Genomic DNA, 13,401 nt, shown 5'->3' on the forward strand with positions numbered 1-13,401 from the left:
AGGAACACAGAGCCTGCTAAGACTGCACTGTGCTGTAGGTTGCTCTCCTTACCTACTCACAGTTCCATGCTAAACTGTTACTGCTGTGAGAGTAGCGTGGTCATAAAGAATACAGGATGTTTCATTTCTGACTGCTTGGGTGCTACCAAAGTGGGTTATTTTTGTCTATTCTAAAATCAGGTAAGTAGAGACTGTCTTATGTCTTACAGTATTGTCAGGGAATAGGCTTCACATACAGGGAACAGGCTTTTAGTACTGAAAGGACATTGAGGTGCTGGAGCAGGTCGAAAGAAGGGCAACAAGGCTTGTGAAAGGCTTGGAGAATGTGCCCTATGAGGAGCAACTGGAAGAACTGGGACTGTTTAGTGTGGGGAAGAGGAGGCTGAGGGGAGACTTCATGGCTCTCTTCCAGTATCTGAAAGGTGCTTACAGTAAGAGTGGGGCTGGTCTCTTCTCACTGGTGACAGGATGAGGTGAAATGTCCTTAAGCTGTGCCAGGGTCAGTTTAGGTTGGATGTCAGGAAACATTTATTTACAGAAAGGGTAGTTAAACACTGGAATAGGCTCCCCAGGGAGGTGGTTGAGTCACTGTCCCTGGATGTGTTTAAAAACCATTTGGATGTGGTGCTCAGGGACATGTTTTAGCAGAGGGATTTAGGCTAGTATGGTTAGGTTGTGATTTGGACTCGATATCTTTAAGGTCTTTTCCAACCTGAGCTATTCTGTGATTTTATGATTCCATTACTGCTTCTTGAACTTTTGTCTGGAAAACTAGGTTTGCCCTGCACAGCATTCAGGTCCTTGTACTGAAACATTATGATGTGAGTAGAAGATTGTCAAGGTTAAAGCAGCCTCCACTGTCTAATGTTACGTGTTTGGTTCTGCACAGAAGGGAGAAAGGACAATAGAAAGTCACTGAATAGGGGTGATTTTATGGCCTTACTGTTGTGCTTAGTTTCACCTCTGAAAAAAAAGACTCAACTAGTTAAAAACACTTCAGTTCTTGGTTTTAAAGGTTTGTGGATTTTTATTTATCTGTTTTTAATTATTATTTTCAACAGTTGTTTCCTTAAGTAAGTATTTAGGGTTCAGGGAATGCTATTTGAGAAACAGGACCAGCAAGTATATTGGCAGACTTGAAAGCAGTTCCTGGCAGGGGAGAATAGCTCGTTGCAAATTCTACTGACAGTCTCAAAGATCAGCATGTAACCTACCTGGATTTCCTATGCTCTTACACAGCAGTTTTGAAAGGTTCACTTGAAAGGTTCTTACTTAATTGCAGGATCAAAGTAGCTCAATTCTTAGATCAAAATATGGACAAGTTAGTTAGCACCTTTTGCAGTGACGAGCTTTGCATTAATCCATCCGTTGCTTCTATGTTTATAATCCGGCCCTGTGTAAAAATACTTCCAGCTTGTTGATGGAGAATTTGAAGTACAAATAAAAAGCATTTGTAAAATAGATCTTGTAAATAAATTGTGGTAGAACTGCCGCTCTGCTACACAGGAGGCTCGAATCCCGGGGGTTGGACTCGATGATCTCTAAGGTCCCTTCCAACCCGCACGAGACTATGATACTATGATGATCTTTAAGTTAGGTTGTACACCTGACTTAAACTACTGATCTGCTTCCTATAAGGCTTATGCAGAAATCTGTGGGTATCCATCTATCTGCTGTACTATAAGTGTGCTGTTTCAGGTCAAATTAGGAGTACATCTTTGAAGTGTATCTATCTGTTAACTCTTCCTTCTTACTGTGCTTTTAATGCAACATTGAATAGTCTTAGAGTACATAAACCACTATTTTTTTTTTTTTTCTTTCTAGCTAATACAATAGATTTTGGATAAAAGCAAGGAAGGCCATGCTCTGATGTCCCAGCCTACATGGCCCTGCTAGTAATGTATCCACAGCACCTTTTGAATTAGTCTCAAGTACACATCCCCAAAAAGGCATAAGGTGGATGCCAGGCACCAAGTTTCGGGTATTATTCACAGCAGATGTATTTCTGTGTGCTGCGTTCTGCTTATGAAGAAGCAAAATTGCTTCTGATGGGTTCTTAGGGATACCAGGCAAAGTATTTGTGGGTAGGCCAACAATACACGTACAATAGACACAAAGAAGAATGGAACTCACCCAGCTGGTGAAGGGGCTCTCTGGCTATGCAGCACTCCTACTCAGGAAGCAGCCCAGGTCCAAGACAAGCTCTCCCCTCCATAGTAGCCCTCAAGCTTACTTTTTTCTTACTGAATTTTCCCATGGTAAAGTAAAGCACATGCCATTCCTTATTTTACAAATATACTTCAAAATGCTGGGCAGACACAGTTTTATTCTCTACCACCTGAAGTGCTTTTTGTGTCATTCTTACGTGTCCTATATATATATTTATATTTTCTGTTCCTGAGCTGTCACAGAAGTCATGTATTGAAAAACCTACCTATGTATGTAGTATATAGATGTATACAATTACCCACATAACACATTCATTGTGTATATGTACATATGTACAGACATCCACCTGGTGCAATTTTCAGCTTATTGTACAAACTAAAAACACAAAGAATAATGAACTTCAGAGTTAGTTAATACTAATTATTTCCTCAGCATCACTGTGTGGTTTTGGTTTCTTCCTAAGTAAGTACAGGCAGCAGAAATGCCACTACACAGAATGAGTTTAAACAGGCAAGAAATAAACAGCGATTTCAAAGATATTTTACAACAAGGTTTTATTCTATTAAATATGAAAGAGCATAGATACAGGTGTTATTTTGAGGACATAAATTACACAAGGATTACACAATCCTTCAGAAGAACACAATAATGAAACATCTTTACATTTCAAACTTTTCTGGTTAGCTTTTAACAAACGTGTCTATTTCTGTTGCAAACAAAGTAACAAGAGTGCTATTGAACTTCTGCAAATTCCCACAAAAACGTCATGCTTAGTAGGATACTTTGAATGTTGTAAAGATGAAATTAGGATTCGGTTTCTAAATAACATGATGGAAGAGTTCTACTTAATCAAGATAAATGACACGCTGAAATAGGAGCTGAGACAAAATTGGTCATTCATGAAAAAAAAATTATACATATATATATTCTACTTTATTTAGACACTGCATTTGGATCTGCTTTCTTTACTTGCAGGACAAGTTGCTGCGATTATAGACGTGAGCAATGAGCAGAACTGGCCCTAAATATTTATAAACGTAGCAGCCAAATTTTAGACGTGCTGCTTTCCTATTTCACCAATCTTTCCAAAGAAGAAAAAAACATGAATCTATTTATTTGCTCACGTTTCAGAATGCTGAAATAGGATTGGTCCTCTGCAAAGGGCCAATCAAGCCTACACGTGACCTCCATGTTCATCTGCGCAGGGGACTACTGCATCCTAGACATGTAACTGGGGCAATCACCAAATGACCAGGCTGAGCTGCCACTGGCAAGGGAAAGAATATTAGTCTGCTAAAATCCTAAAACATTATCTTTTAAAACTTCAGGAAAATAGGAATGTATATTTACTATAACAAAAGATCTCTGTTTGACATTCAGAAGACTACTCACATAAAGTACATAATAAGCATGAAATTTGGCTTGTGTTCACAGGGATTAGCTGAGGTGCTTCGGTGTATATAAACATTAACTGAGTGAGACAGACAAGCTAACGTTACTGCAGTATATACTTTAATTTTCAAAAAGAACAATGAAGCACAGTTTCTAAGAATCATAAGCTGTTATAATTAAGGGTTTCACATTTACTTCTAAAACCAGAGAAGTGGGGTGATGTTCTCCGTAGTTTTCAAAACGTTTTGCAAAAAATACAGCTTGAACCTGCAAACATTACAATACACAAGCAGTCCCAGTGACCTCCAAGGTGAGCATTCTCATATGGCAAAGAGCTGCAGGATTGTCTTTGCTTTTTTTTCTTTTTCTTCTTTCTTTTTTTTTTCTTTCTTTTTTTCCTTTTTCCAAAGAACGCTCAATAAAAGTGCAATATATAGTGAAGCAAATAATCTGATGGTTAGGATTTATTATTAAATGAAACATGTTCAGACAATTCATATTTGTGCCTTTTGTAGGGCAGGTATTCTGGTGCGGGTAGAGTCAGACCGCATTAGAAGAGATGGGCAGGGTACACCCACATGTTTCACAGTGTGGCAAGACCCCCCAGAGTAGTTCCATGGTATAATCCCATCAATGGGTAAAAAACACTGTGCTGCTCAGTTTTGCACTGTGATTTCCATTTTGACAAGCACTGACATTTCTTTTGCTTCTCATTCCTACTCAGGCATTTTCCTACCTTCTTAGCTTCTAGGCACTCACTTTCCCCCACCCAGCCTCTTTTCTTCCTGAGATGTCAGAAGTATACACAGTAAGCTTTGGAACCTGAGGATTTGGAGGTATCTTTTGATACTACAGGGCTGCATTTGTATCATACCACGTTATCTCCTACTATACCATTGCAGTTGTAGTATAAATCTTCTAACTAGTTGATACACAATGCCTTTCCTATAGAAATAATAATAACTAAAAGGACCCAACGACATACCATTCATCCACTACCACAAGACACCTGCTGTCAGAGTGACGTTTACCTTTGGTAAGTCCTCTTTTCCAAAATAATTTTGAGGGATAATTTCCAGAAGTACAACTATGAAATACTCCTTGAAGTAAACAAATAACGCAGCAAAATAAAGAAAAAAAAAATAATAATACGTACATAAATTAACACTCTCTCAAAATTAAAACATATATACAGCAAGAAAAAAAGCTGAGATTGTTCCTAATTCTTTTATCAGTTCCGCATTATCTTTAGACAAGCAACGTTATTACAAAGATAATGCTACGAACAGGAAAAACAAACCTAGTGTTAAGTCTTTTTAAACTCTCTTGAGAAGTCAAGGAAATTCAGCATTCTACTTCATTATTATATTTTCACGAAGGTAGTAAAAGAGTCCCAGTGTGATGCGCAGTGTTTCATACAGAGAAGTGGGAAAAGCAGATAAGGATACCTCTGTGGAGCACCACATAGAAAAAGTTCTGCCTCCAAGAACCGAAGATTTACAAGTTAAGGAAAAACCTTGAAGGCAGAACAGCAACTTTCAGGTCTTTCCAAGACTTCAAACTCTTAAGAAGCCATTCAGTAAATAAGTCTGGTTTTGTTTTGTTTCTTAATTTGAAGCCCCAGCTGTGACTACCGTAAGAGTTCCCACCGATGAAACAAAGCCTGTTTGGGAGGCTGAGAAAAAAAATCTAACAATCAAGACAGCTGAATCTTACTTGAAAGTCATAATTGCCTTTGTATTCCTGTGAAGCTTTGGAAGTCAGTTTTGGAATGGAAAATAATCAACATCCTCTTAAAAAGATACAGAATATGACTGTGATAATAGGCAGAAATAGGTGTGAAAATAATTTTCAACAACAACAAATATGGAAACTTTCCCAAATAATGACTTTTCACCAATTTATGTTTTACTCGTTGCTGTTCCATACAGTACCAGTTTCCCCTTCAAAGTGATATATTAGAAAAGATAGTTTAAGTTTACAATATTCCCTCTGGTTTTGAGTACCCATGATGTACATCCCTCAATGGGCTCTAGCAAGCCATGGCACTGCACTTGTCATCACCTCTGTGTACAAATTAAGATTTCCATGGATGGGATTCAATGGTGAACTCACTATTTATCCTTCCTGTTCTATGATTTGCTTTATAGTTTTTAATGGGTTGTATTATTATAATACTTTGAATAAATTCAATGCTATCCTTTAGCAAGGCTGAATTTGAACCACAGCTGTAATGCACACACAAAGATCACTAAAATTTACAAGCTTGGTTTAAACAAACTGCAACAGAAATGTTAAAACTGCATAAATATTATCTGCATGTCCATTTTCTCAGCATAAATGTAAGCTGAAAAGATGGCAATAAGTGTTACTTAATTTCTTATGTTACATCTAAACTAAAGAAACACTTGTCTGGATTAACCATGGTTAACTTACAGATTTTGGACACTCATTGAGCCCATACGAGCTATTTTCAGCATTCCTTCCTGTCAGCAGTTAGAACTAGCGATGACATTAATATTCCTACATGGCATGCTGAGGAATGCTTGGTCAACAGCTTGGGTTTTTCTTTTTCCTTGTTTTTTGTTTGTTTGTTTGTTTTCCTATTTAACTGAAGTCTAATTCATGTCTTCCATGAGAAAAGCTATTTGGACCGGGGTGTTTATGTGCAGGTGTAAGAATTTTAAAAAGAAATGATATTCTACACATAGAACATTCTAGGGATTGGCCTTGTGGAAGTCAAACACAAATGACAGATCACTCTCCAGCATCAAAAACTTAAATCCAGGGCTGTTCTGAATCATTGTGGTTTTTGAAAAGGAAAAATAGATTACTTATTAAGATTAGCTTTCATGTAGAAAGGAGTGGATGAGCCTGTGAACTCTGAACTTGACTGATGCAATCGAGCAAATGCATGAACAAAATGCTATTAATGAATTCTCAGATGATCCATCAAAGTCAAAAACATTTGCAGACTGGGTTTTTAAGGTCATCTAAATGCCAAAGGATACAGGTAGGCATTTTTCGAATCATTCCTCAACAACAAAGCATCTAATTCCAGATGACTGAAAAATGTAAACTTCCTGTCCATCCTCTACATGCCTGTCTATATCTTTGGATTTTCAAGGGAAATTAAAAGCTGGTGCATCATACTGAAACAAGGAATTTTCACAAGCTTGAATACCTGCAGATGAGTATCACATTTGTGGCAGGCAAAGGGTTGGTAGGTTGTGTTTGTTGTTTTAAAAAACACACTGGGCAATAACTTTCCATAGTTCAACTCAAACACTGGCCTGAACCATCTTCTCTCTTCCTCATGAGAAATCACCATCAAAATCTGCTGACAAAAAAAAAATCTGCAGACAAAAATGTCTGCTGGAGAGATGGAGACAGGAGGATGGAAGCCTATGCTGACCGCTGGGGTTTCTCGGTGGAAGAGGGTGGCTTGGCCCGGAGCTTCCATACACCTTACTATTTGGCTGTGCTGTATTGCTGCATGCATAAATGGTATCTAACATAGTCAGTTTTAGTAATGGGCATTTAACAATTAGGACAGTTCCCAGAATGACCTTCCAATTTAATTAAAGTTGTAAAATGGTTTTACATTTCTGGAATTAACCTTTTTAGTCCGAGACAGGTATTCCAGGAAGGGATTCGAGTATAATTGAATGGTTCCTCAATTTAGAAACTAAGCAGCTGTAAAAAGAAAAGTTCCAATTTTAAAACCTTATTAAAATGGTCAATCGTGTAGTTTCTTTTGCTGACTTTTAGATGATACTAACAGATTGCATTATTTTGAGTCATTTAAAGATCTACTACGTGTAACATGATTAATGTTTTCCAGTTCAAAACTGGTTACTAACATTTACATCAAAATAAACCACCGGACTTAATTTTAAGATTGGGTAGTTTAAACACAATGGACAGTGAGCCTACTTTCAACTTTGCGTTAACTTGCATTAATCTTGCAAACATAAGCTTGTGGTTTCCATGTTTCACTCCTTCACTAGCAACTGAAACGTTTCAAGTTAGAAGTTAGAAGTATGCTTTGATTACCTGTTGATCTACATTAAGTATAGGGTACATAGGAAAAAATCTTAGCAAGTTTCTTTTTTTTTTTTTTTTTTTCTTTTTTTTTTTATAGGGCACCCAACCAAAATCTGTACAAAATATAAGATAGTTACCCATTCTTTAATATAATAGATGCAGATGCCGCTTTCTATAAATGTACCCTCATGTTCACTTGCCAATAAAATAGTAAACAAATCAGCGTTTTTAAATCATTTTTTAAATAAATTATTAGAGTATTTTTACTGACGCTTTCCAACAATATACAAAAATAATACTACAAGAGTACCAATCAGTCTGACCTACCCCTCATTTCACAGAAAAGTAGAGGTTACAGAGGGTATTCCTGTAATCAGTCATCACCATAGATGTCTCCTGCAAATGGTAGGTGTACATGGCTGCCCGTGACATTGGGAAGTCGAGAGAGGTCAGGCAGGTTCTGGATGCGTGTTCTGAGTTCTTTCCGTACTTGGGACACTCTGGCTAGCTTGCGTTTGTATTCCTGTAACACAGAAGAATTCATCAAGAGATTAATCTATAAATACCATCCCTTGTCTTTACTTCATTCGGCATTTTCCAAACAAAAGTATTTCTTATGCAATTTAGATGACTGAATATCCTTAAATATGAAAGAATCCAGAAAACTGGATTATTTTGGAGGTGGAGGCATCAGCTCTGGTATATTCCCAGCATCTGACTTTGGGAGGGTAACTGTGGGATTTTTTTTTTTTTTTTTGCTTTGAATTTTAAGTACACAAACACTAAAAAAGGAAAACAATACTAATTAACACAATTACACATCTTTCCATGCAATAGTAGAATGGGATTATTCTTAGAAACTCCATTAAGGATAGTTAAAACACACACATATTCACACATTCACACACATACTCCCATAGAGTATGGGAGGATAAACTCAGCGATGTCAAAGAAGTTATTCAGTTTGTACTGATGAAAAAACCAAAGCCACCAAATGCCATCTGACCATGATGAGCCCCACCAATCCGACCGTCCATAAATATTTGGTATTAACGTTCATAATAAAAACCATATTGTTTCACTGTTTTTATGAATCTAACTTTGAATTTTCAAAAACTTCATGAATTGGAGATTAAGTACTTCGCAGATCAAAACACTTGTAATTCATAGATGACTAGGAGGCAGTTTTTACATGAAAGAACATTATTCAACATAAAGTATTTAACACCGTAAAGTAGTGTGCTTTAGTTAGTGCTTACCTATACTAGACATAATGGAGAAGAATAGCAGCATGTATCAAATAAAGACAGTTATTCCAAAATGTAAGAATATCAGACAGCTGTTTACAGGGTCATTTACACTCAAAAGACCTGGAAACATTTTTCACTGGAGACACTAAGCATTAGCAGGCAAAGCATGAAAATATAATGTATTTCATAACATATGAAATGTAGGTGCTTTCTAATCTGCTTGCAAGTTTTCCTGCAGTAAGGGAGTAACTTTGAATAATAAGAAATAGTTAATCTACAACTTGGATAATCAGCCTGTGAATAAGATCCCATGATCTTAAAGATCCCACTTTAAAGAACTGGTTGAAAAATTCTGTGTCATCCCATGAAAGTGCCACACATTAAATACCAGAAATTTACAGCAAGTAGAAAAAACACTGTGTAAATGTCTATAGAAGGCCATAGACATGGTATTTACAAGGTCTAAACACAAATTTAAACGTTTGTCTACACTGTTAATAGACCAAAGTAAAAAGAAAGGGCAAAAAAAAGGACCTTTTGGTAGTGCAGAACCTCAAACAGCAGTACAAATGTTACACAATTGAGCATGATCAAATTACTAGACAAGGTGCAATACACATAAATAGAAAGCTTGCTGCTATAAGCAGCAGTGCGGTCCTCTTCCCAAAGGCAGTAACAGAACCACAAAAAATCTTAAATTCTTAATGAGAATGTTATGCATTTCTTAAAATAAATAGAAAATAAAATTAAAACTCCACATAGAAAGAACAAAGTGCCCCTGATCTAGGATAAATTCCTTGAAGTAACCAAGGTTTAAAATTTAATAATTTCATACAGTTAATAAACACAATGAAAATAATAAAGATGCAGAGCCTGCAGAACTTTAAACATGTGGTGACTGTGTTCAAGGCAAAGCAACATTCTTTCATGGTGCAGATAGTAAAAGAAAAAACACCTGACATTGCAAGTCTGTTGTTCCGAGGAAAACAAGCACTTGTTCTCATTTATCCAAAACATCCTCACTGGTGTACGTGATTTAAGGAAGCTGGCACTGGAAATAAAGGACTGTATCCTGACACCGTGTCCTAACCCAAGGGCAATGAATACTGGGCTCAGTTGAGGAAGATATCCTGCAGTACAGAGAGGATGTGTGGAACTCCGTGCAGGATCAAAATGCCCAATAAGCTTAAAATTAGTAATAATAATAATAAAACATTAACTATAAAATAATTCCAGCACTTGATTCCTGTGACTGCTGTCTGATTCTGCTGAATCTCAACTGAGTACACTCTTTCCACACAGAACTAGGAAGCAGCAAATTAGCACCCCTCCATAAGTTCAAAGCACGATGCTTGGCAAATAAGCACCAATCAAACTTAGCTGCTATATTCATTCAGGACTTTACTATGAAACCTGAAATGTGCCTTAAATTAGATTAGTGGTTGCTTGACTAAATTAAACTTGCCTTTTGCCAATAATAAATTATTTTCATAGTAACGTCACATTTCTGACATCTAGCATCTTCTACATAAACTTCACCTAAGACTTATTGCCTAGTGAATATCAACTCCATCAATATTACTGACAGTAGATTCCCTTCCCAAACTCAATAATTCAGTCTGAGAAACTTTGGCCAAGGCCACAGCATTACTAGAAGACCAGAGTATATAAAAAAATAAATAGGGCTTTAGATTTCACTACATTACTAATGTAACGAAAGCAAGTTAATGCAATTTGAATACAATTCCTTTAATGTAAACTGTATGTCAGATCTGTGACTACAGATTACATTTATTTGACAATTCCCCACTGAGGTAGAAATATTATTCACCTCCTCCAAGGCACACTTTTTCCTTGCCCTTCCAAACCCATTCTAGAAATCAATGAAGATGACCAGTTTTCATGAGTGGAGAGCAGGTTCAGAAGAGGGATAATTTTAAAAGCATGACCTAGTAGTTCTGAGATATTTTTAAAGGGGCTGCTTTGCAGAGTTAAACTCTAGATAAAATCACTAATCAATTCTGGAAAAGTCTGCTTATATACTTTGAAAGTTACTGACACAGTCTTGGGTATTACCTATGTAGTCCTGGACTGAGGGAAAGCAAGCATTATGCACTCAACATAAGTACTAGTTGCACATACCAGCCTTATGTTTGTATCACAATATTATGCATTTGTGTATGAATCCACACTCCTAAGTATATATGCTGAGAGCTTGTCTTGGCAATTGAAGCAGAAGATCAGGAATAAGTAGGGTTCTTTTGATACTATTGTTCTGTTGGAAATGCCGAATGCTATACAACTGAGCAACAATTTACCTATACTGCTGATACTCCTACCTTCAGAAATCCTCATGGAGAACTTCAGTTTCATTTTCATTATGTTGATTTTAATATCCACTTCGAATTACCTCTATGTGAATGAGGCAAGATTCGAGCTATTTACTTCAAACAGTCAAGGACAGTCAGAAGCAGAACGTTTTATTCTGCCACAGTGCGCTGTCTCATATATAATATCCAAATTCTGCTCTGTATAGATTTACTAATATTCCCATAGGTTTTCTAAAGGCATACTTCACCATTACAAAACACAATTTGTTCTTCAGGAAACATCTTTGAGCTGGTAATGAGAGATTAAAATCAAATGCATCCTCTAATTTTTGAGTATCTACAATTATTTTAATCATTGACAAGAATTCAACACTTCAAAGCAATTTTTAAAAATTAACTTAAATTAACTTAAAATATTATAGACTCCTTGGCTTGTTTGCAAATGAAGTAACAAGAAACAATGAACTCAGAAGTCTGAAACACACAAGCTAAATTAATGACCATCTCAGGGGCTCATTAAGCAACTTGATGACAAATGAATACACACAGATGTCCAAACTGCACATTTTACCAAGACATTTCCCATCATCTGAATTATAAGTACCAGAAACACAGAGGCCTTCGCAGTGGTCACAAACTGTTCTTCTCACTCCTTCAAAATACAACTTCTTTGTTCATCTCCTTCCAGCCTCATCTTGGGTCTCAGACCTCACTTAACTCCAGTCTTTACTTCTAGTCTATCCCCATTTCACAATTACTCATCCCAGAGCAAATCTTTCTGCAACAAGGCTGTTCAATGCTTCTCTTACCCACTGTTCTGCATGTATTCTCCTGTATGTGAATTCCTACCTCCCAGTCCTGGTCTGCACTTACCACTTGGTCTGTAGGCTTGGCTGCTTCTGGTTCCAGTTCCATGTATTTCTCTGCAATCCTTTATTCAGCCTGTCTTTGTTCTTTGCCTACACAGTATCTACATCAGATGATGCTTTGTCACAACACTTTGTTTTCTTGGTCAGTCACTCCCTCTCTTCTCAGTGAGCTGATCTCTTTTTATTTCCATGGCCAGGCTCTGTACCCTATTCCATTCTTTACTGTAACATCTAGTACTAATTCCTTCTTAATCTCTGTGGCCCTGGTGCCAAGCTCTAGAAGCACTTGTCCAAGTTCTGCTCTCAAACCCATCAGCTTCTCTTCCCTGTTACTTAGACTCACAGGAACCACTGACAATCCACCTAAGGAAGTTCTCTGCTCTCACATCACATGATTGGCCAGTGCCCAGCCTAGAGACCAGCTCTCTACAGCTGCAGTCACAGGACAAGTCCTCTTTTGCCCAAGCTACAAAAGAATTATCTAGTAAAGAAGCTCTTTGTAGAAGTCAATAATGTCTAAGAAGTCACTGATAAACGCATTAAGATTTTTTTCTAACAGCTTGTAATTCTATTAAATCCACATTGATTTTTATTTGCATAATAAAATGCCTGCCCCTGACAAAAAGAATAGTTTCCCCACTCCATTACACTTCGAGAAAGAACATTAATAATGTCATCTCAAAGGAAAGGTCATTTTTCAAAGGTTGTTTCATTACAAACTCATCTTAAGTGTTATCCTTGGAAACTGCAGTAGCACAAAGTCTGTCAGTATTTGGGAAAGATGAAGAAAAGAAAACAGGGACTTGTTGGCTTACTTGCAAGCATTATTACTCAGTTTATATTTACATTCACTCAATCATAAAAGGTCCATAGTGATAAAATAAATTACCATTTAGAGACAGTGAGTAAATGAGAGAATCTGTTACAGGATAATGAATTAATTGAAAACACTGGAGAATGACAGGTATGTTCTCCAGGATACCTGCTTGAAGCTAAATTTGGTCTTTTGTGTTATCATCCAATATGGGATTTTTACCTGGTTAAAAATATAACTATTATAATAAACTTGAAGGTACATCCTTCCAAGAGATTGTTTAAATTACTCTGAATTCTTAAGCTTAAAATCTTGTCTAATAGAATGAAGTTCCAAAGAACTTCTGATGGCAAGGAATCAGACACTTCAGTACAATTCAGTGCAACTGAGCTCAAATATTCAAGTCTATAAGGACACACAAGAGATAAGAGAATAGCTCTGAAAATAATAAAATAAAAAATGAAGTCGCCTCAGGCTTCAAGATAACTTCTTAAAGTTTCACCTATTCACAAGTGCTCTGAAAGAAATTA

At 36.8% G+C, this 13,401-nt stretch overlaps 1 protein-coding gene across 1 annotated transcript in view; it reads right to left on the bottom strand.

The window, feature by feature from the left end:
- Positions 1 to 2,706: 2,706 nt before the first annotated feature.
- The window catches only part of RPRD1A (regulation of nuclear pre-mRNA domain containing 1A), a 44,858-nt gene continuing 34,163 nt past the window's right edge, over positions 2,707 to 13,401 (bottom strand). Inside the window, exon 7 of the mRNA XM_015854312.2 lies at positions 2,707 to 8,131. Coding sequence (XP_015709798.1) covers positions 7,982 to 8,131 — 150 coding nt within the window. The 3' untranslated portion in view covers positions 2,707 to 7,981. The remainder of the gene's footprint in view (positions 8,132 to 13,401) is intronic.

The sequence above is a fragment of the Coturnix japonica genome, chromosome 2, assembly GCF_001577835.2.
Source record: "Coturnix japonica isolate 7356 chromosome 2, Coturnix japonica 2.1, whole genome shotgun sequence".
In the NCBI taxonomy this organism is placed as follows: domain Eukaryota; kingdom Metazoa; phylum Chordata; class Aves; order Galliformes; family Phasianidae; genus Coturnix; species Coturnix japonica.